Genomic DNA, 23,153 nt, shown 5'->3' on the forward strand with positions numbered 1-23,153 from the left:
CACCATTGTTGACTTTTAAGTGTCTTAGAGGTAGAAACAAATGTGTTTTTAAATTTGTATAACACTGTCAATCTTTTGCACCATTGTTAGGGATCATGAGACGTATAAATAAATACTTTTGGACACTAAAATGTGACTTAGGCATTTACAGAAGTATTCAAATACATGATGAAATAAGTAATTGTTTAGGTCTTTTACATTTTGTACTTTTGATTCTGTCCATTCATTACCAAACCATCCATCCATTTTCTACCGCTTGTCCCTTTCGGGGTCGAGGGGTTGGCTGGAGTTATCCCAGGTGCACTCGGGCGGAAGGCGGTGTACAACCTGGACAAGTCACCACCTCATCACAGGGCCGACACAGATAGACAACATTCACACTCACATTCACACACCAGAAGAACTAAATTCACCATATTAAACTCAACATTTACCCAAGGCCGAATTGTAGACATAGAGGCAAAGTCCGCAAATTAACAGCCTCAACTGTCAAAAGAAATTTATAAAAAAAATTAATAAAAATAAAACATTTCATTATGTTATAGCACAAAACTAGAAAATACAGTTAAAAATATATACAGTTGTGGTCAAAAGTTTACATACACTTGTAAAGAACATAATGTCATGGCTGTCTTGAGTTTCCAATAATTTCTAAAACTCTTTATTTTTTTTGTGATTGAGTGATTGAAGCACATACTTGTTGGTCACAAAAATCATTCATGAAGTTTGGTTCTTTTATGAATGTATTATGGGTCTACTGAAAATGTCACCAAATCTGCTGGGTCAAAAGTATACATACAGCAATGTTAATATTTGGTTACATGTCCTTTGGCAAGTTTCACTGCAATAAGGTGCTTTCGGTAGCCATCCACAAGCTTCTGGCAAGCTTCTTGTTGAATTTTTGACCACTCATCTTGACAAAATTGGTGCAGTTCAGCTAAATGTGTTGGTTTTCTGACATGGACTTGTTTCTTCAGTGTTTTCCACATGTTCTCAATGGGGTTTAAGTCAGGACTTTGGGAAGGCCATTCTAAAACCTCAATTCTAGCCTGATTTATCCGTTCCTTTACCACTTTTGACGTGTGTTTGGGGTCATTGTCCTGTTGGAACACCCAACTGTGCCCGAGACCCAACCTCCGGGCTGATGATTTTAGGTTGTCCTGAAGAATTTGGAGGTAGGAATGGTGTTCCTGGGATTAAAGGCCTCGCCATTTCTCCTCCAAACATATTGCTGGGTATTGTGGCCAAACAGCTAAATTTTTGTTATATCTGATCACAGAACTTTCCTCCAGGTGTTCTTATCTTTGTCCATGTGATCAGCAGCAAACTTTAGACGAGCCTTAAGGTGTCGCTTATGGAGCAAGGGCTTCCTTCTTGCATGGTAACCTCACAGTCCATGGTTGACAGTGGACACTGACACCTGTGTTCCAGCAGCTTCCAATTCATTGCAGACCTGCTTTTTGGTGGTTCTCGGTTGACTCTTGATCATCCTGACCAATTTTCTCTCAGCAGCAGGTAATAGCTTGCGTTTTCTTTCTGATCTTGGCAGTGACAAAACTGTGCCATGCTCTTTATACTTACGAACAATTGCCTATACAGTTGCTCTTGGGACCTTAAGCTGCTTTGAAATGGCTCTAAGTGACTTATCTGACTTGTTCAAGTCAATGGTTGTTTTTTTCAGATCTGTGCTGAGGTCCTTTGACTTTCCCATTGTCGCGTTTGTAATCGAGTCTAATGACTGCATCACACAGGCCCTATTTAAATGGGCTCATAGAAGTCAACAAGTATCGTCAATCATAATCACTCACATGACGTTAAGAGGCCATGCCATGAAGCTAATTTGTTTTGATTGTAACTTTTCTACATCACCAAAATTGATAATGTATGTTGCTGTATGTATACTTTTGACCCAGCAGATTTGGAAACATTTTCAGTAGACCCATAATAAATTCATAAAAGAACCAAACTTCATAAATGTTTTTTGTGACAAACAAGTATGTGCTCCACTCTATCACAATAAAATAAGAGTTGTAGAAATTATTGGAAACTAAAGACAGCCATGACATTATGTTATTTACAAGTGTATGTAAACTTTTGACCACGAGTGTATACATTTGTTCATTATTTTGCAGCTACAAAAAAAGCATGGAGCTATATGATTTTAATTAGGGACTGACACTTAGCCTAGTTAAGCCAGTCATATACTAGGCCAGTCATATACTTTATATCTTATGTATACACATGTATATTCTTATTTTACGTTGTTAACACATTTAAACTACTTTATATGTAATATTTTTTCTTCAAACATGGTTTGTTTTGACTAATGACTGCACATTGATGTAACATATTGTTACAGTAATTTCTGGCAGTGTCAATCAAAACTAAGCTAAATTAAATTAAATCTTGCAGAATCCTCGGGTTTCATAGTTTATGATATTAGACAGCGTAATGCTGCTTGGAACATAAAAGTTTGATATAAGTGTCAACTTCCTGTGCATCTCTTACACTATGATTGAAGAGACCAAACAGCCCACTAATTATAACGTTCCTTAAATCATGTCCGGTTGTTTCTCTTTTAACACACAAAAAAAAAAATGTGTATGGAACATTTGATGATTTCAGAAAGAGAAACCCAATATGTCATGTCGAGTTTATTGGCAATGTTCATTTGACAAACTTATTGAAAGCAACCTCAAAATAGCTTAGAACTGGAAATTGTACAGAAACCTTAGTGTAATCTGAGACATACACGGTCGATTAGACATGCCACAGAATCTAAAAACTCTTGACGGAACAAAAATGTTTTCCATAACGTTATTGCAGACATGCAATCCAAAGATGATAATAATAATAGTCATTTTGAATAAATATTATATATTTAGATGTATTCTTCTCTGATACATGATAGATCATAGCGTGGGGCTTGTGCCCGTTGCTTTGCCCAGCTGTTCTTCTCCCCCACAAGCCACCCGAGAAACTAAAATGATTTGTGAGCGTAACTGCTGCTAGTTAAACTACAAAAAAACCCAAAAAACTCTGAAGCCTTTTTGCTTGAATAAGTAAAGAAGGTGGGCCGAAGTTACCTAAAAAGAATTGCTCTCGCTGCTATAGTATCAGCAACACTCATTTGGTACAACTATATTGGATCTTGCAAGAACATACAGTACAGCATATGATCATTTCATAGACCTCCTCTTGACTACAACCTCAATCAGAACTCTTAGTCTGAAGTTACTCCGAAAAATAGCCAGGCCCCATTCCATTTTCTCACTTTGAGGCGTGTCTGCACTAAACCGACAGCCTGGAAGGTCTTATGTGTATTGCCTTTCTCTTCCTGTCACCCTTAGCAACAGGTTTGCCGAAACTGGTCCAAACTTGATGGAACATCTCCCTAACTGCAAATGGTGATAAGGTGACTGTGTGGACTCAACATGTTAAGCGTGGTTCATCGGACGAGAACAAGCTTTGGGTGGCGGGGGATCGTGGTTGGAGCTCATTCCCAGTTCTCCCAGTCTTCTTCCAACTGTTTGAAAAAAAAAAAGGGAAGGGAGGCTGGTAAACAAGTCCACATATTAACACTGACTGGATTTAACTAAGCAAATAGTTAAGAGGCTCTTACTTGGATAATTGCTGCATGGAAGTTTATGTTTCAGCTGGAAACCTTAACTGACACAATGACTAGCTTCTCGTTTGTTAAACCATGAGAAATGATGAGAAAACATGTTGCAGGTATTTATGCATCTGGTGGTTATGTTCCCTGTGGGTGCTCACAGTAGCAATGTCCTGTGGAATGAGACAATCTTTAGGGGGGAGATGTGAGGACTTTTGCCCTTCGAGTGCAACGATGTACAAATTTACAATAGGGAGGACCCGCTGGTTTGAAAGAGGTGTGAAAGAAGTCAACTGTATCAAACCAGGAAGTCATATGGCGAGATTTTGCACCATCGCCTTCTGACATCATTCCCTCAAAGATTGTCTTATTCCACACGAAGAGTAGCCATTGGCGACCTGTTGATATGCGGGGTGGTCGTTCACTAGGCATGCCAGGCAACAACAACGCTATCAGGATAGGGAGAGTCCACATTTAAAATGTTGGGCCTTTTGGATAAAAGGTCTTCAACAAATAAGAGGAGTCCAGTTGCGTCAATTACACATGCGGATTTACCATGGATGACTGACAATCTACAGACACACTGCTAAAAATGCTAAAATCTGGTTATGAACTCTACAAATCATTATTAATAATGTGGAAGGATAAGTGTAGCATGTTGGCTGACATTAGGGATGGGTACCGAATTCAGTACTTTTATGGGTACCGACTGAATTCCGTCGGTAAATTAATACGATACCCTATTTCGAAACATTTGTTGCATTTGAGATCATGTCCGGTTGCAGACTCGGCACCGCTCTAAGCACTTGGCAAGCAAACAGGCATGTACTGTACGTAGAGGACTATTGCAATTGTCAATGCCAACTAGGCCTGGGCTAATATTCGATAAATCAATTAACCGGAGAATGAAAATTAAAGTCGGCAAGTTTTCCAGCGTCGATAAATTGCCATCTGCATGCTTCAAAAGCATTTACATTTTTTGTCGCTTTTAGCAGCTACGCACATTTGTACATAGTGGAGTGAAAAGAAGGGGGTGAATTATCTTATCCTTTTAAGTGACTTTGACCGTTTGTGGAGTGACGTGGGGCCGCTGGCCAGGTAGCATCTCACAGTGCAACTAGTTAGCATGTAGCAGCTAACATGGACAAAATTAACACAAAACCAAATGTCGATGAATATTTCAGTATTAAACATTTGTAACAAGATGAGCCTATCAACGCAGAGAAGCCAGTTTGCCAAATGTGCGCGACTACAACAACGCCCACTTGAAACACAACCACTTGACAGTCCAAAGTCATTTCGCACTCACTTCGTGTTTGGTGAAGAAGCCATGTGACAGGTCAGTGTAAACAAAACAGTGCAAAATAGTGTGCGCTCACAGACATACATCGCCAAAGACATGCTGCCATTTAATACTGTTATAAAAATGACTTTTGTTTTGAATATGAGCTGTTAATACATCTGTTTAAACTTAAGTTTTATATTGTTACTTTGCACTTTCGTTTAAAAATCCCCTAACTTGATTGTCAGTTAAGTAATGTACAACTCTACCTCTGCCTACATGTTCAATACTGAAGTGCAATGTTGTTTGTCAATACTTTATTTAGCTATTTTATTTACTGTAACGATCGTGTATATTTGAGCCCCCCATCCTCTCCTTAAGATATTTTATTAATGAATAATTAATTAATTGTATTATATAAGTAACATTTTGCTAACAGACAAAGAATATTGTATTGTTATTTGTTTGTTTTATTTAACTTAGAGCTTTAAACATTGTCATTTCAATTATAATGTTAAAATACAGGAAAAATACAAGTTTATTGCATTTGAAAGGATATACATGCAATATTATTATGTATTACCAGTAAATCAATGGTTAATTTGGTCTCATGAAAATAATGGCAATAATATTGTTTAATGGATGCACTAAACTCACTATTAATGCGTCCTGGGAACGCACCTCAATTTTTCCCATGAAAATCGATACATTGTGAACATTAAACAACTCGCGTTTAATCACAGTAACTGGCAAAAGAAACCTTGTTGTTAGCAGACAGGACACGCGCTGTTTCAACCCCCTGCGCATTTACAGGGCACAAACGGAATACCCTGTACAAAGTATTGTGACATGCTAATTTAGTCGCTAACAAGACAACTAGCCAGCCCGTCACTGCGGATTTCATTTCAGCAACTAAAAATACAAACGTCATAATAAATATACCTACGTTAGGAGACGTGCTGTGATCAAATTAATAAAACAATTAATTGCATGTCAGCAGATTATTGTAGCTGTATTTTCTGCTCCAACTGCCTCTGCACTTCTCCCTGACTCTGATCAGCCTAGACAGAGTACCTCAACATGAATACACAACAGTACCAAAAATGTATACCGTCGTTTGTCTATATGAGCCCTTAGATTGGCTAGTCACCAGCACACCTTTAACCCGAAGTCAGCTGGAAAAGGCTTTAATTAGCTCACTTGTGACCCTGATGGGAGACAAGCCGCATAGAAAATGGATGGATGTACAGTGGGGATATTTTACACTGTGGTCCGGATCTCATGTAATCAATACAATGAAATAAGAATGCAGCTATGGCAGAAACAAAAGTTGTGACATTGCAGAAGTTTGGCAGTGAATGCGTGCTGTAATAAAGTAAAAGGCAGCCAAAAAAAATATCAGCGTGTGACCTTATTTTTTGGCCAGGCATTGTACACTAATTTTGGAATCAAGATGGAAAGAAAACACAAACCTCTCCAGATGCTTCAATTTTGGAGAGTGCCAGTTGCACTTCCTCTTCTGTCATATCCAAATCAAAGTCTTTCTCCCAGTCCTCGCTCACATCAGTGCTGGAGCCTGGAGGACAAATGACAGATAGCAGTTATCAACAACTTAGTGTCACCTCAACTTAGTATTTAGTTGAAAACACATTAGCAGTAAACGTAATCCTTATTAGTCAGGAATATTTAACTGTTGGAGTTGAGTTCTAAACTTGGGAGACAAAAATTGTTGCAGCAAATTCCTAAAAAAACACTAGAGTGCTCCTGTTGTAGAGAGCAGAGGTTCTTAACCTTTTTGACCTCGGAGCACAACCTTTTCACTACACAGGGACCCAAAGACCACTCAAATATTAACACTGAATTAGTTTCAGAATTAGTTTTTCTGAGTTAGTTTTAATCATATTCAATAATTATATCTAACCTACTTGCAGACTAACCAGACAAACCTAGTCAAATAATCACAAAGATTAATATCAAGACTTAGGTCAGGCTGATTACACAAAAACATTAATCAGATATACTGCAAAAGAAGGGACTCATAAAAACTGATGAAAAATATATGTACATACAATTACACAGTGCTAAAATAAAAAATATTTTAACTAAATTTGATAATAAATAATAATGATATACGTGTCTATGAATGTTTTTTTCCAGGTCATTGTCATCTCAGGGCATTTAATCGATTTGGTTTGTCTTAGAAGACGTTCCTCCTCTCATCCGAGTAGCCTTCATCAGTTCATGCTAATAGACTTAGATTGGTCAGATGTAGACTAAATCTAGACTAGACTAAACTAAACTTGTGAGCACAAACTGATGAAGCCTACTCTGATGAGAGGCAAAACGTCTTCGAAGACAAACTATAAAGTCCAGTTGCGATCGATTACATGCCCTGAAATGATATACAGTATATGCTTCCTAAATAAACTGTCAATACAATTAAAGTGCACAGGAAAATACAATTGTTTGATATTGGCATTACTGCCTTAAGTGGTGGAAAAGTGTATTACAGCTAAGTACCACAAAGGCCCATACAGCTGAGAAACAGATATATATTGCGACTCTCTAGGGGGCGCTCGTGGCCAAAGAATGGGCCGCAGCCCTATGGTTAAGAAACACTGGTATAGAGGACATTGGGCCACTGTAAACACATTGGCAGATCCTTGCAGTGACATTTTAACCTTGCTAGCAAACATAGAACACTGAAGTCCAAACTTGTGATTTACATAACTGAGGCATTCCTCAATGCACCCCTCAAAGTCATCTACTTTTTGGCAGCTATACAGTTTGTTTTGTTGTAGCTTGTTTACTTCAGATGCAGTCAGTAGTTATTTGTTGATCTTTTTTAGTGAAACTAATTGTGGTTCCATTTTAGAGCCTCTATTTTTTGTCATTTGGGCTATTCAACTGGTGGTGGCCCGCGAGTTCAGTTAAAAAAAACTTGTGAGAGACTCACATTTTTGCAGCAGATTATTAAAAACACTAGAGTGCTGTCCTCAAGATTATCTTTTACAAGTTTATTTTTTTGCAGAAGGTTCTTAGGAACAGAAGAGTGTTCCTGTAACTCTGACAAAATAAATAGACCAAAATCAAATATATCCTGTAGAAGACGCTGGTTCTCCGGAATATACAAAATTAAACTAATAGTGAACGGAGAAGTCCGGCCCCCCGGTCTTTAGCTTTCTGTAAATGTGGCCCCCAGAATATTTTAGTTGAAAATCAAGTATATAAGTGAATGTTAGCACTTCACAGCTAAATAAAAATGAAATATCATTAACATATCCATCCATCCATCCATCTTCTTCCGCTTATCCGAGGTCGGGTCGCGGGGGCAGCAGCCTAAGCAGGGAAGCCCAGACTTTCCTCTCCCCAGCCACTTCGTCCAGCTCCTCCCGGGGGATCCCGAGGCGTTCCCAGGCCAGCCGGGAGACATAGTCTTCCCTACGTGTCCTGGGTCTTCCCCGTGGCCTCCTACCGGTTGGACGTGCCCTAAACACCTCCCTAGGGAGGCGTTCGGGTGGCATCCTGACCAGATGCCCGAGACACCTCATCTGGCTCCTCTCGATGTGGAGGAACAGCGGCTTTACTTTGAGCTCCCCCCGGATGGCAGAGCTTCTCACCCTATCTCTAAGGGAGAGCCCCGCCACCCGGCGGAGGAAACTCATTTCGGCCGCCTGTACCCGTGATCTTGTCCTTTCGGTCATAACCCAAAGCTCATGACCATAGGTGAGGATGGGAACGTAGATCGACCGGTAAATTGAGAGCTTTGCCTTCCGGCTCAGCTCCTTCTTCACCACAACGGATCGATACAGCGTCCGCATTACTGAAGACGCCGCACCGATCCGCCTGTCGATCTCACGATCTACTCTTCCCCCACTCGTGAACAAGACTCCTAGGTACTTGAACTCCTTCACTTGGGGCAGAGTCTCCTCCCCAACCCGGAGATGACACTCCACCCTTTTCCTGGCGAGAACCATGGACTCGGACTTGGAGGTGCTGATTCTCATCCCAGTCGCTTCACACTCGGCTGCGAACCGATCCAGCGAGAGCTGAAGATCCTGGCCGGATGAAGCCATCAGGACCACATCATCTGCAAAAAGCAGAGACCTAATCCTGCAGCCACCAAACCGGATCCCCTCAACGCCTTGACTGCGCCTAGAAATTCTGTCCATAAAAGTTATGAACAGAATCGGTGACAAAGGGCAGCCTTGGCGCAGTCCGACCCTCACTGGAAACGTGTCCGACTTACTGCCGGCAATGCGAACCAAGCTCTGACACTAATCATACAGGGAGCGGACAGCCACAATCAGACAGTCCGATACCCCATACTCTCTGAGCACTCCCCACAGGACCTCCTGAGGGACACGGTCGAATGCCTTCTCCAAGTCCACAAAGCACATGTAGACTGTTTGGGCAAACTCCCATGCACCCTCAAGGATCCTGCCGAGAGTATAGAGCTGGTCCACAGTTCCACGACCAGGACGAAAACCACACTGTTCCTCCTGAATCCGAGGTTTGACTATCCGGCATAGCCTCCTCTCCAGTACACCCGAATAAACCTTACCGGGAAGGCTGAGGAGTGTGATCCCACGATAGTTGGAACACACCCTCCGGTTCCCCTTCTTAAAGAGTGGTTCCTCATTAAAATATTATTATTATTATTATTATTATTATTATTATTATTATTATTATTATTAACAACTAATTGTACCTTTCAAGCCGTTCTTAGAAGACGTTGACTTCCCGCTGTCAGAGTTGAGCTCAAACACCCTCAAGTCTTGAGGACCCTCTTCCTGTGCAGCCTCTACTTTAGGGATCCTTGCCGAACCCCCGTCTACAATCACCTGCGGCAAGGTGCCAGCCTCCACTTGGCCATCAGGAGCCGAGACATTCTGTGCAGGCTTTTGTTTCTGTTGCGTCTTGTCTCCTTCATCGTCCATAGTGACCTCTGCCAGATTCTTTGCCAGCATAGTTACAACGGGCTCTGGCCGCACCTCCAGCTGCGTTGGCAGGCTCACACTGTCGCTGCTAATGGAGGGGGTGGTGTCGCGCTCTTCACTGGGAGACGTGATGGGATTCAGGTGTGTGGTATCTACATAGGCCGGGGTGAAGCTGTTTTCCGATGGGGGCGGGAAATTAAGATGAGATGATGATGATGTGGTGCCGAGAAAGTCATCTAACAGAAACAAGCAGTCAAACGTGAGGAAACGAAAAATAAGCGATTTGTATTTGTTGCCAACATACCCTCCTCCTCCCAGCCAAGGGTCTCAGTGTGGGAAGATTGTTCTGCCCTCTGCTTCAGCGCCAATCGCCGTGCCTCGTCCTAACACAACAAAACCTTTTTTTTTTATATTTGCTTTAACAAATTCACTTACATTACACTGCAAAACCTGACATCTAACAACAAATAAGATCATTTGTTTTAATATGTTAAATAGAGAGCTATATTGTTAGGTTTTTATTGATACCAAAACTGATATTCCTTATAAATAGACTCTTATTGGTACTAACTGTAATTTGGTGTAAATAAAGATGTTAAAAGATTAATTTTTATTGCCATTTTTATTAGCACCAGAGCAGGGAACACCAGCAACATCATGTAACATCTCTCAGCAGGTAAGTCTTTTCTCAACGCCTGCCTTTTAACCCTTAAGCAAGTCAATTAGGTTTGCGATGCAAGGCAGTTGCTAACATCATCACTGTGTAATGGCCACACAGATCCATCACTGAGTAGATGTTTTTATTAGTCACAATTCTACCTAGCTAGGAATAAGATTCATGTTTTGCTATCTATAATATATCATATTTATCAATACAATCAATTAGCATGTATTTAAAGTATCAGAAGAGTGGAAAAACAAGTTGCCTCTATATTGAAGCTATTATCATATATATCTGATTTAAAGACTTACAAAGTTTGCAAATAAATAAATACGATCAAAATAGTATCAATCTGACAGAGATTCCTGAGCCATTTTGAGAGATAGTGGGGAAGCCAGTCACGTGATCGCGTGACGTCACGCTAGGAACCAAAGATCCCTTCCCCATCAACAACAATGCTTATCAAGCAGACTTTGTGAGAACCAACGACTACTTCTGAAAAATTCTGATTTAGGACGTTATATTTTAGATCCTGAACACAAGGAGGATGAGCAATAAGTTTTAGAAGCCGACTGCTACCCAAAGGATACAGCTTTATTGTGACACTAGCATCCGCAATATTGTTAAGTGCTAAACATAGAAACTAAACATTTTAAACCATAATAACACAAACACTTACTGTAATATTTACACTTTGGCTGGGATGCCGATCGACGGAACAGTCACATAATCCTGTTTGGATGAAGAATTAATGCCAATTCTCATGAAGGGTTAAAAAAAACGTTCCTGCAGGAAGCGTCTTTTGGGGCCTTTTTCGCCATCTCGCGGGGATGTGAAAGTCGACCAGCCTGTCTGATCATGGCCACATTTGTCTACTACCAGGTGAGAGATGCATGAAATATAATGTAGAATTTACTTTTAGAAAGTTTGAGACGAAACAAAAGCAGCCGCCATATAGTATAGTTTGTCGGCACTGGCGGTTTTAATAACTATATCACTGATATTTGGCTAATTTTCAGGTCACGACATATAAAGGGAGTATCGTTGGTGCTTTCTGGTTGTTTTTGAAGAGAGTATAATGAGCGCAACGGAGGAACCTCAGTCTGTTGACTCAATTGTTTGCTATTTATAAATTTGCATAAAGAGCCAAGCTTATGTGTTCTTGACTTACATCAGGGACAGGCAACAGCGAAGGATTTTAGGATGAATGTGCGTGTACAAGTCAGTCTGCCCCACAACAAGAGGATCGAGAAAAAGAAAGAACTTAATGACTCCAACTGAATAAAAAATGGCGAACTCGCACAAAGCTCTTTGGGTAAACCTCTACCATATATGGAAATATCCGCTGACGCAACTTGGGCAAAGTAGGTTACTAATGTCTCGAAAAACGGCTCGTTTGGATCGAGTTTGGAAGAAGGCAAGATTGTTTTATGAATATTTCTGTCATGCCTCCATGGTTTGATTTCAATTTTTTGGGACATATGGGGTTCCCAAATACAGGTAAGAACAACTGAGAAACGTTGGTTTTGATTAAAGGCCTACTGAAATGAATTTTTGTTATTTAAACGGGGATAGCAGATCCATTCTATGTGTCATACTTGATCATTTCACGATATTGCCATATTTTTGCTGAAAGGATTTAGTAGAGAACATCGACGATAAAGTTCGCAACTTTTGGTCGCTGATAAAAAAAGCCTTGCCTGTACCGGAAGTAGCGTGATGTCGCAGGTTGAAAGGCTCCTCACATTTCCCCATTGTTTACACCAGCAGCGAGAGCGATTCGGACCGAGAAAGCGACTATTACCCCATTAATTTGAGCCAGGATGAAAGATTCGTGGATGAGGAACGTGAGAGTGAAGGACTAGAGTGCAGTGCAGGACGTATCTTTTTTCGCTCTGACCGTAACTTAGGTACAAGGGCTCATTGGATTCCACACTCTCTCCTTTTTCTATTGTGGATCACGGATTTGTATTTTAAACCACCTTGGATACTATATCCTCTTGAAAATGAGAGTCGAGAACGCGAAATGGACATTCACAGTGACTTTTATCTCCACAACAATACATCGGTGAAGCACTTTAACTACGGAGCTAACGTGATAGCATCGTGCTTAAATGCAGATAGAAACAAAAGAAATAAGCCCCTGGCTGGAAGGATAGACAGCAGATCAGCAATACTACTATCAGGCGACACCGAACCAAACACTGGACCTGTAACTACACGGTTAATGCTGTGCCGCCTGTCGAAGCTTAGCAATGCTGTTGCTAACGACGCCATTGAAGCTAACTTAGCTACGGGACCTCGTCAGAGCTATGATAAAAACATTATCTCTCCACCTACGCCAGCCCTCATCTGCTCATCAACACCCGTGCTCACCTGCGTTCCAGCGATCGACGGCGCGACGAAGGACTTCACCCGATCATCGATGCGGTCGGCGGCTAGCGTCGGATAGCGCGTCTGCTATCCTCAAAGTCCTCCTGGTTGTGTTGCTGCAGCCAGCCGCTGATACACCGATCCCACCTACAGATTTCTTCTTTGCAGTCTCCGTTGTTCATTAAACAAATTGCAAAAGATTCACCAACACAGATGTCCAGAATACTGTGGAATTTTGCGTTGAAAACAGAGCTGTTTGTATTGAGATACAATGGTGTCCGAATACTTCCGTTTCAACCATTGATGTCACGCGCAAACGTCATCATACATAGACGTTTTCAACCGGAAGTTTCGCGGGAAATTTAAAATTGCACTTTATAAGTTAACCCGGCAGTATTGGCATGTGTTGCAATGTTAAGATTTCATCATTGATATATAAACTATCAGACTGCGTGGTCGGTAGTAGTGGGTTTCAGTAGGCCTTTAATAGGACCCCTTTCAGTAATATGTACACAAAACTTAGAATACTTCAAATAAGCAACATTAATTATATTTGTTTTTAAATCGGACTGTGTGGATATTTGTCTTTCCTGACATATTAATCTATTTGCTAATACCACTTCTTAGCTGGTTAGTCACTGATGTAACACGGTTCTAGTTAGACTTTGTTGAAATGTGCAAAGCATTTATTCTTTACCTATTGATTACTTGTCCTCTCCTCCTTTGTGTGTCTGTGCTAACTCAGCTAACACATAACGTTAAAAGAATGGTTCCCTTCTGGTTAATTAGAACCAAACCTTAGCATTAATGTCGCATTTTAGAACCGTCTGTATTACTTTATTTTGAATACGTAAATAATCGATATTTGGACATCTGTCCATCGATTCAGAATCATCCACGTTCTATTGTAATGCATCGGAGAATCTATACATTTTTCCAACCTCTACTCCTCACTTATCTTCACATAGCATTCCATGCCGCCTTTAAGGTAACAATCCACCGTTTAAGAAAAAGGAGCATGTGCAAGAAGAATGAATACATCATCTGAACAACTTCAAAACCCTGAGCACATTTAGATTTTTTTCCACAATTTTTTTTCCCAATAGGTTCTGTAAAAAAATTATGTTTTGTCTGCTTTTAAATTTTAAATTTGACTTATACAAACTAGGCAGCAGGTGGCAACAAACGTTGAAAAATACATTGCCATGCCGGTTACTAGACCACAAGAGTTGCTCAGGTTAATTCTAAGTTTACCTGATCCAGCTGGAAGACTTTGTAGAAGTATCTGTACCAGAACTCTGAATGGGCCACTGCTGCCGGTACCTTTAAAAAAATCATCCCACAATATACACAGCTCTACAGATTGTTGGATCTTTTAGTTAAAAAACAAACTGCAGTAAAGGCAGCATCACAACAGTAAACATACCATTTTGGTGTAAAGCGCTCGTATTGAGGGACTGCTGACCAAAAGCTCTGAGATATCTCCTTTCTTTTCCTCCATACTGAAGGTTGACAGCCAGTTGTCAAACAGCTCTGGAGGGCCTGGGGGGAATACGCAAAACCAAGTTGAACTGACAAACTTTGCAATAGGTATTAATATATGTATCCATCACCTCACAAAGTACCTCAAAACTAAACATCAACATTTCTTATGATAAAGATGTGGTATTGCTATTAAGACGGAAAACAATAACGAGGGACTCGGCACACAAATGCGAAAAGAAAAGTTAAAAAGTTTGTCTTTCTTCATAAGAGTATTGAGTCTCCTGGAGAAATGTATGCAATATGCACACAAAAGTAGTTTTACAGATCTCATGGCAACAAAACTTGTTACATTGTGCAATCAATGAAACCATGATTAAAGATGCTCAAGTGAGCTAAATTCACTTCGTGATAATGTTCTAACAGTAATATGTGTCCCTAGAGCCTGTTAAAGCCCATCAAAAGTGAGAAAATATTTTAATCTCCCCACTTGCTTGCTCCAATTTTAAGAAAAGAGGCACTCAATGGAGCTACAGTCACACAAAATGGCGTGTTTCCAGTAGAGCTTAATAAAAACACTTGTAAAATGTCCAGATACCAGCATCAAGGTTAGATTTGGGCAACAGATATTGAATACACCATTGTGGGCTATTTTTCATGTGCTTGAGCAAACGCAAAAACTCCCTGAGAATTCAGTGGAGCACGTCTGAGCAACATCAGACGTTCACACTGTGACTATACCAGCATCACACCTGTCCCAAACCTGACTTAATAACAAGTCAAATGTTTTATTCCATCCATCCATCCATCTTCTACCGCTTGTCCCTTTTGGGGTCACGGGAGGTGCTGGAGCCAATCTCAGCTGCATTCGGGCGGTAGGCGGCGAACACCCTGGACAAGTCACCACCTCATCACAGGACCAACACAGATAGATAGACAACATTCACACTCACATTCACACACTAGGGCCATTTATTGTTGCCAATCAACCTATCCCCAGGTGCATGTCTTTGGATGTTTTATTATAATAATCAAATCGCAGCAGTCATTTCATGAGATTATTTTCCAATATAAGTGATTTGGCCCACTTACAATGAAAATAACACAAATCTGTGCACTAGTATTTTATGCCTGGATGGGGGTCCTACTTTGGAAATTAATTTGTACCCCTTTCAGAATTCACATTTAGTTCCCCTTAACACATGTTCATGTTGCACAATGAGATGTAAGCATGGGATTAAGTGTACATTCCTGTAAGCACACAGCTGATTGAGGAGTCATAGTTTAACAAACTGGCATTTACACTTTTGTGGTGTTGGGGGTTGTTCGACTTTCTGTGTGGCCATAAACAAATCAGTGGCTAAGTGTTATGAGTGTGTGTTTATTGGTGGAAGTGAGAGAGAGAACGAGCGGCTGCTGTTGATATGACAGCTGACAAAGAGTTGGTTTTGGCCTGGTTTGTGCGAGGGAAATTGACCAGTTTTTCTAGATATACGTTTTTTTTTACAAATGTTTTTGGTGTGGTTAGAGCAAAACAGGTTTGCTCAATAATGTGATCGATGGAATTCCTGTTCTTTTGAAAGGGTCTCAACAGACGTAACAATAATTGAACAGTGTTGATGGACATTGTTTTATATGTTAGGGCCGCTTGTGGTCACCCGTCACTCACAGAGCTGCATTGCAAAATCTGACAAAACAAATAGTTATGTGTTTATTTTGTTTAGAGTTCGGATTGGCTTTTATTTTGTGCGTGACATAGATTTGGTGTGCGCAGAGGACGCCGATTGTGGCACCTCCGAGTTGTAACAAAAAAGTAGAAAAATTGTATAGGATGGGACCTTTAAGGACTAAAAGTATTTTTCAGGCAGTGATGTCTCATAATGACCTGAAGGAGGTATCATTGTTGGATTTTGTGATGCCTCCCAATGTGCCATCACTGATGATGAGGGAGATTAAGTTAACGTTAAAGTTAAAGTACCAATAATTGTCACACACACACTAGGTGTGGTGAAATTTGTCCTCTGCATTCGATCCATCCCCTTGGTCACTCCCTGGGAGGTGAGGGGAGCAGTGGGCAGCAGCGGTGCCGCGCCCGGGAATCATTTTTGGTGATTTAACCCCCAATTCCAACCCTTGATGCTGAGTGCCAAGCAGGGAGGTAATGGGTCCCATTTTTATAGTCTTTGGTATGACTCGGCCGGGGTTTAAACTCACAACCTACCGATCTCAGGGCGGACACTCTAACCACTAGGCCACTGATGGTTGATTGCTCATAAATACATTGTATGACCAGCCTTTAATCGTTTCAGTCTAAAGTACTTCCAAGATAATGAAAAAGTAAAGTAAATAAACACTATTTGATTTTAGTATGGACTTGGGAGTCATGTTATTGTGTTTACATAATAAAATGCTAAAAACAATAAGTGGAGTTTATTGCCCTTTAAAGGGAAACTGCACTTTTTTGGGAATGCTGTCTATCATTCACAACCATTGTGGGAGACAAAAACACACGTCTTTTATTTTTTATTTTAAAGATTATAAAAAACGCTTGCAAGATGCGGTTAATGGGAGTCACCGTTGTAGCCTTCATAGCCCTCCGAAACAACTTCAAAACCCTCTATCAACGTTTTGTATACACGCTGCAAGTATATATAATGTAGTAATAGACACGTTCATAACAATATATAATATGTACAATATTTACCGTATTTTGGTCATTTTAAGCAATACTAGAACTTCTTTCTTCAGCGCCTTTATTTCTGCACTTGTGACTTCCGGAAACTAACACTAGTGTGATCTAATCATGGTATACTTCGTAATAGACAACAAAGACGACCATTTTTGGACAAATGAGGATTTACAACCTTATCTTTTTGAAGCTGAATACACGGAGGATTAAATGCTGCTTAAAGAAGCGAGCACGAACAGAGGGTGAAATGTTGGAGCAGACGAAAGCCGAGAGAGTGAGGTCGACGTGGCTCGGTCACGCTGCAAATGTGAAACTTGGAGCCAAGCTAAGCCATATTAATGGTATGCTTACGCAAATTAATGGTATGCTTACGCAAATCAACTGTAAACGTCCCCGACCAGATGGACTAAACAGACAACTGTCCATCGAGTAAGTCACTATGATATTATTTATGATACATGCAGCACATCAACGTACACTACAGTACGTAGGCTGTCGAGCTAGCTGTGTACAAACAAAAAATTAAACGTGAGCTAATACTTTACAGATACTGTAATATAATTGTTCATGTTTTTCCGTCACTACAGATTGTTGTCCTATCGCATGTTGTTGTGCATTACAAACTCAAAAGCCATTCAGTTGTTGATGCAGTTGCTAGTTTACGGCAAATGCCGTAGCATGGCAATGCCTTCCTACACTAGCAAAGTAGTTCCTCAGTGTTTGCTCTTACAATGTCAATGTTTTTGTCAGGTTTGTCACTGACAGTTTAGTTATGTTTTGGTTTTTCCTCTGTGTTTGTTTTTATTTCCTGTCAGCGCTTTTATTTTGGTTCAGTTTCCTGCTTGTCTCCCTGAGCGCTGTTTCCCCTGAGCGCTGTTTCCCCTCAGCTGCGGCTGATTGGCACCTGGCCACACCTGGTGTCAATCAGCCAGCTGCTATTTAGACTTGCTTTGCCCTCCAGTCAGGGCTGGAGTATTGTTGTTGTCGTTGTAACTGTAGCTACTACCTGTATGCTGAATCCGGATAGCAGTTAGCCGTTTTCTGTATGCTGTGAGCTGTCTTCTAGTTCCTCGTTTCCTGTTTTCCTGGTATCCTGTTTCCTGTCTCCTAGTTCCTGGTTTGTGTTTTACCTTTATTTTGGACATTAAATTATGTTTTCCTGCACCAAGCCTGCCGTCTCTGCATCTCGGGGTTCGTCACCAACACTTTGTGACAGTTTTGATATAGCTTGGTAACTATACAGGTTACGGAATGTCATTGAAGTATTGTTGGCGGTTTTTAGATGCATTTTCAAAGTGATTTAGAGGCAAAATGCATTGCTCCCATTAGCTATATTACTAGCCACGTAGTACAAGACGATTATTACAAATTAGTATGCAGAAAAAAAAACTTGTCTTGTCTTTCATAAGGATTGCGAATGAATGATGAAGTGCAGTTCCCTTTTAAGTGCATTTTGTAGCCATGTGCTGTGATGTGTATGTTTCTAAAGTATGTAGCATATAGTGTTTAATGGCTTGAGGTTGGTTTCTTTCTGTGTACGTTTTTCTACACCAAACCTATCCAAACATGTCATTGTCACACTGGAACAGAAAATAGCCTTCTTGTCCCAACAAGGTTGGGGGTATACAATTGTCCAATTGGTCCTAAAAAGATGATCTTTTAAGATTCAGGGTAAATAGGGGTATTAGTTCTGCTCGTAATTAATAAGTGTGTCTAGACACTTTTGTCAATACGGTACCTAAAAACAAACATGTCGACTTACCATCAGGCTCGTTGCAGTATGTGGCGGGGTCAGCCTGCAGACTGTAGAGACGTGCCTGTAAGGACAACAAAGGCTTAACTTTGATTGTATTTGAATGTGTGGTTGCTTATTTGAGTTTCATTTTTGCAACACAATAAAGCAAAACACGACTTTGCCAGAGGAAAGATGGGTCTTTTTTACACGTTTCCTGGTTATCGTACCCCGGTCGACTTGAGAGGCCCCCACACAACCTCATGCAAATGACGCATGTGCAACTACGCCCGAGCCTAGACTGACAAACAAACAAACGACGGGACACAATAAGGTGTTTGTGTGTGTGCGTAGATGTGTCTGTAAAAGAGCTTGTGTCAATTTTGTGTTGAGCTGTTTGAAAAAGCATTATGTTTGATACAAAACTTTTTGCATAAATTGTCTGCTGTGATTGTGTATTTGCAATTAATTATGCATAAACTACAAACAAAATGTGATTCATAGCGATTCAGTATTTTTATCATTTGACAGCCCTAATAAAACACAACTAGACGTGAGAATGTACACAGTAGTTCGATATAGAAGAAACCCCAGGTCAGATCAATGCCTACCTTTGAACTGTCATAGATTTCTGTTGTTCCTGCTGGTGTTGCCACCAATGTGATAACATCGCAGTCGATGGTTTTATCAGGGGGTGGAGCGAGTGTGTCTGTTATGACTCCTAGGAAACTAGAGAGGCTCTTCTTCATCTTTTCTGTGGTCTCTGATGTGCCTTCAACCTGGAAAGGAAAATTTTGTGAACTATGCATTTTTCGAAGTCCAAGCGCTATCTTCTTCAAAATGTTACCGGTACATTAACCGCCAGAGGATCAAATTTAGATCATGAACCAACATGTAATGATGTGGGACAGCAATAGAAAATTATTGTACTTTATCATCTCCTCCAAGGCTGCTCGTTGTGTTTGTGCTTAGTTAACACATTTACATGGTGTGGGAAAAATGCTATGGTATGCAGTAGGGGTGTAACGATAAACTAACTGTATCAACAATAACCGCAGAAAAACTCCTGGCGGTTGCCTTTTCAAATTAAAATTTTCGAAAAACCGTGATTGATGACTACACTTTGATAAAGTCACGGACTGACTGGCACCAGGTCCTTAACATAAAATAACGTATTTCCCCATTAAGAAGTGACATACCCCAACCTTAACTTACATCAACACATTGCTGTCTGAGCAACTGAGCTATTCAATTTTGCACATTGAACCTACAAGCTGTAATCGCTTAGAAGAGGAATATGAAGCAAATACGTTTTTACGATGTGTTCAAGGACCACTGAACAAAGTATGATGCTAAAACACCAGCCAGAAATAATAAATGATAGTAAAAATAATAATAATAAGCTTTATTGGTTTCGCTGCTATGAACTTTTTTCATTTAAATATATCTCTACAATATAAACCAATATTTAAAAGCTAAGCCATTAAAACAGATGCAATCATAATCAGAAGTACTTTATTAATACTAAGACTAAAACATTATCAGTAAAGCATGATCAATATAAAACATGCAAAATGGTGGATTTTCTAACAGTGAGTCTATTTAGTTTAGTTATTAAAGAAAAATAACTTGGTAAAAAGATTTCAGAGTGTGTATTAATACTTGTTTACTACATTCAACAATACCGCGGTAATAATGATAACCTTGATAATTTTGGTCACGATAACCGTTAAAGGAACCTTTAGTTACATCGTATTATAGAGTTATTGCCTCGCAATATAGTTTCTCAGTTGAGTTATGTGTTCAACCTTTCCACCTGACAACAGCCCTTCCCCTTCAGTTTTAGTCAATTTTGCAAAGACCATATGACAGTGACAAAAGTGACAACTTACCGCAAGTTTGTTTTTGACAGCAGTGGCTGTGGCCACAATTGAACAAGCAGTGTCATGCTGCATCACAGTGGAGAACTCAGTCAAGTCTCGTTTTATAAAATCTAAGGCCTCGGATGACTGTAAAGAAAAGTTAATGATTACACTGCTGTCACATAGGACCAAATTTGCAATAATGTCGTAAATTGCTGGTTGACAAAGTAGCAGTATTTAAAACAAATAGAGACACCAAATTGTTGTTTGGGTGTCATCCTAGGGCTGGGCTAATAAAACGATATCAATATACAGTTACAAGAAAAAGTATGTTAACCCTTTGGGATTACCTGGATTTCTGCATAACTTAGTCATAAAACGTGTGTTGATCTTCATCAAAGCCACAACAATAGACAAACACAGTCTGTTTATACTAATGCCGCACAAAAAATGATAGGTTTTCATCTTTTTATTGAACACAACATGTAAACATTCCCAGTGCAGGGTGGAAAAAGTATGTCAACCCCTAGGCTAATGATTTCTCCAAGAGCTGATTGTAGCCAGGACTCAGACAACATGGAGTCTCATAAATGTGAAAGGATCATATGTGTTGGTTAAAGCTGCTCTACCCTATAAAAACACACACCTGTGATAAGTGCGCTGTTCTCAAGAAACATTGCCTGATGTGAACCATGCCTCGTAGAAAAGAGCTCACAAAAGATCTACGATCAAGAATCATTAACTTGCATAAAGCTGGAAAGGGTTACAAAAGTATCTCTAAAAGCCAAGACTGTCTACAAATGGAGAAAGTTCAGCACTGTTGCTAATCTCCCTAGGCGTGGTCGACCTGTCCGCCAACTGAAGCTCAACAGAGGATGGGTAATGCAACAGGACAACGACCCCAAGCATAGAAGTAAATTAACAACAGAATGGTTTTAACAGAAGAAAATACGCCTTCTGGAGTGGCCCGGTCAGAGTCCTGACGTCAACCTGATTGAGATGCTGTGGCATGACCTCAAGAGAGCGATTCACACCAGACATCCCAAGAATATTGCTGCGCTGAAACAGTTTTGTGAAGAGAAATGGTCCAAAATTCCTCATGACCGTTGTGCAGGTCTGATCTGCAACTACAGTAAACGTTTGTTTGAAGTTATTTCTGCCAAAGGAGGGTCAACCAGTTATTAAATCCAAAGGTTTGCATACTTTTTCCACCCTGCACTGTGAATGTTTACATGTTGTGTTCAATAAAAATATGAAAATCTATATTTTTCTGCGGTATTAGTTTAAGCAGATTGTGTCTGTCTATTGTTGTGACTTTGATGACGAGCAGAAGACATTTTATCACCAATTTATGCAGAAATCCAAGTAATCCCGATGAGGTGTGACTTGTCCAAGTGCAGCTGGGATAGGCTACAACACCCCCCCCCCCCCCCCCCCCCCCCGCGAACCCAAGAGGGACAAGCGGTAGAAATGGATGGATGGATGGATGGACATATATTCAACCAAGCAATCACTATTCTGCATAATAGTATGAATGTGTTACCTTGTCTTTGACGGCCTGGAAGCTTTGCTGAAGCCAGCCTGCTCCCCACCAGCCTTCTCTGTCATCACACGCATAAAGAGTAGACATTTACTAATTCAAGCAAGCACAGCGACTAATTAACATTTAACTAAAACCCACAATGTCAACAACAAACTCATCATACGACTCGAGGCAACATTGCTGGAATAAATCGACTTCAGACTTCTATTATTTGGCTAACATTTAAATGGTTTGTTTTAAGTACTACGCATACCATACGCTTCGATGTTATCAATTACTAGCATTTGCCACGATAGTACATACTTATACTGCTTAAATATGCATACAAGCCAGTAGCATAAAACAACGCTAAAGTTAATTGCTCGATTTGTTGAGAATAATGTTTTTAGAGACCAAACGTATCCAAGCTAAGCTAACGCTAGCAAGGCTATATTTTGTAAACAAATGCACTTCCTGAAACGATTCCGGCTACTGTGCAGCACGGTTGTTTGAATATTACAGTTTAAGGAAACACTAAAAGAAACACAGCTACAAAAATATACATAAATATCCACAGTAATTAGCAAAATGAACTTTAAAAAGTAAAGTTCATGCTCACCCTGCTTCAGCCATCTTCAGATGATGACATCATCAGTGTTTACTGAACTATAACCCCAGTCACGTTGGAAAAATACACACGTCGCAAAACGTGGAAACATGTGGACGGACAGTATCATACATTTATATTATGTAAAATATAACACGGCATAATCAAATTACTCTTTTATTTGATGTATCCATTTGTGTTTATTTGAATTTCCGTACTCGTCATATTACGTTTTACTACGGAAGCTGCAAACACCCAAAATAGACGGCAACGCTAAAGACGTGGTATATTTGCACTGGCAGACGTGGGAGTTGGATATGAATTAGTATAACTATTACGGCGACTAAAAACACAAAAACATTTATCTTTGGTGTAAGGAATAAACATAAA

At 40.1% G+C, this 23,153-nt stretch overlaps 1 protein-coding gene across 2 annotated transcripts; it reads right to left on the reverse strand.

Annotated features, from left to right (window-relative positions):
- Positions 1–2,648: 2,648 nt before the first annotated feature.
- Positions 2,649–22,923, reverse strand: bsdc1 (BSD domain containing 1). Of its 2 annotated transcripts, none has more exons than XM_062041796.1 (11): positions 22,776–22,923; positions 22,178–22,235; positions 20,665–20,781; positions 19,384–19,551; positions 18,803–18,857; positions 14,296–14,411; positions 14,124–14,192; positions 10,140–10,218; positions 9,607–10,071; positions 6,368–6,471; positions 2,649–3,526 (listed from the first exon to the last, which is right to left on the reverse strand). In XM_062041796.1, exons 1-11 carry the CDS (start codon positions 22,787–22,789, stop codon positions 3,497–3,499), a joined length of 1,275 nt encoding a protein of 424 aa, XP_061897780.1. In that variant the 5' UTR covers positions 22,790–22,923; the 3' UTR covers positions 2,649–3,496. The 2 variants fall into 2 exon arrangements, with proteins under 2 accessions (XP_061897780.1, XP_061897779.1); XM_062041795.1 differs by lacking the exon at positions 22,776–22,923 and adding an exon at positions 22,316–22,350.
- Positions 22,924–23,153: the final 230 nt, after the last annotated feature.

This window comes from Entelurus aequoreus, linkage group LG03 (assembly GCF_033978785.1).
Source record: "Entelurus aequoreus isolate RoL-2023_Sb linkage group LG03, RoL_Eaeq_v1.1, whole genome shotgun sequence".
NCBI classification, from domain to species: Eukaryota; Metazoa; Chordata; class Actinopteri; order Syngnathiformes; family Syngnathidae; genus Entelurus; species Entelurus aequoreus.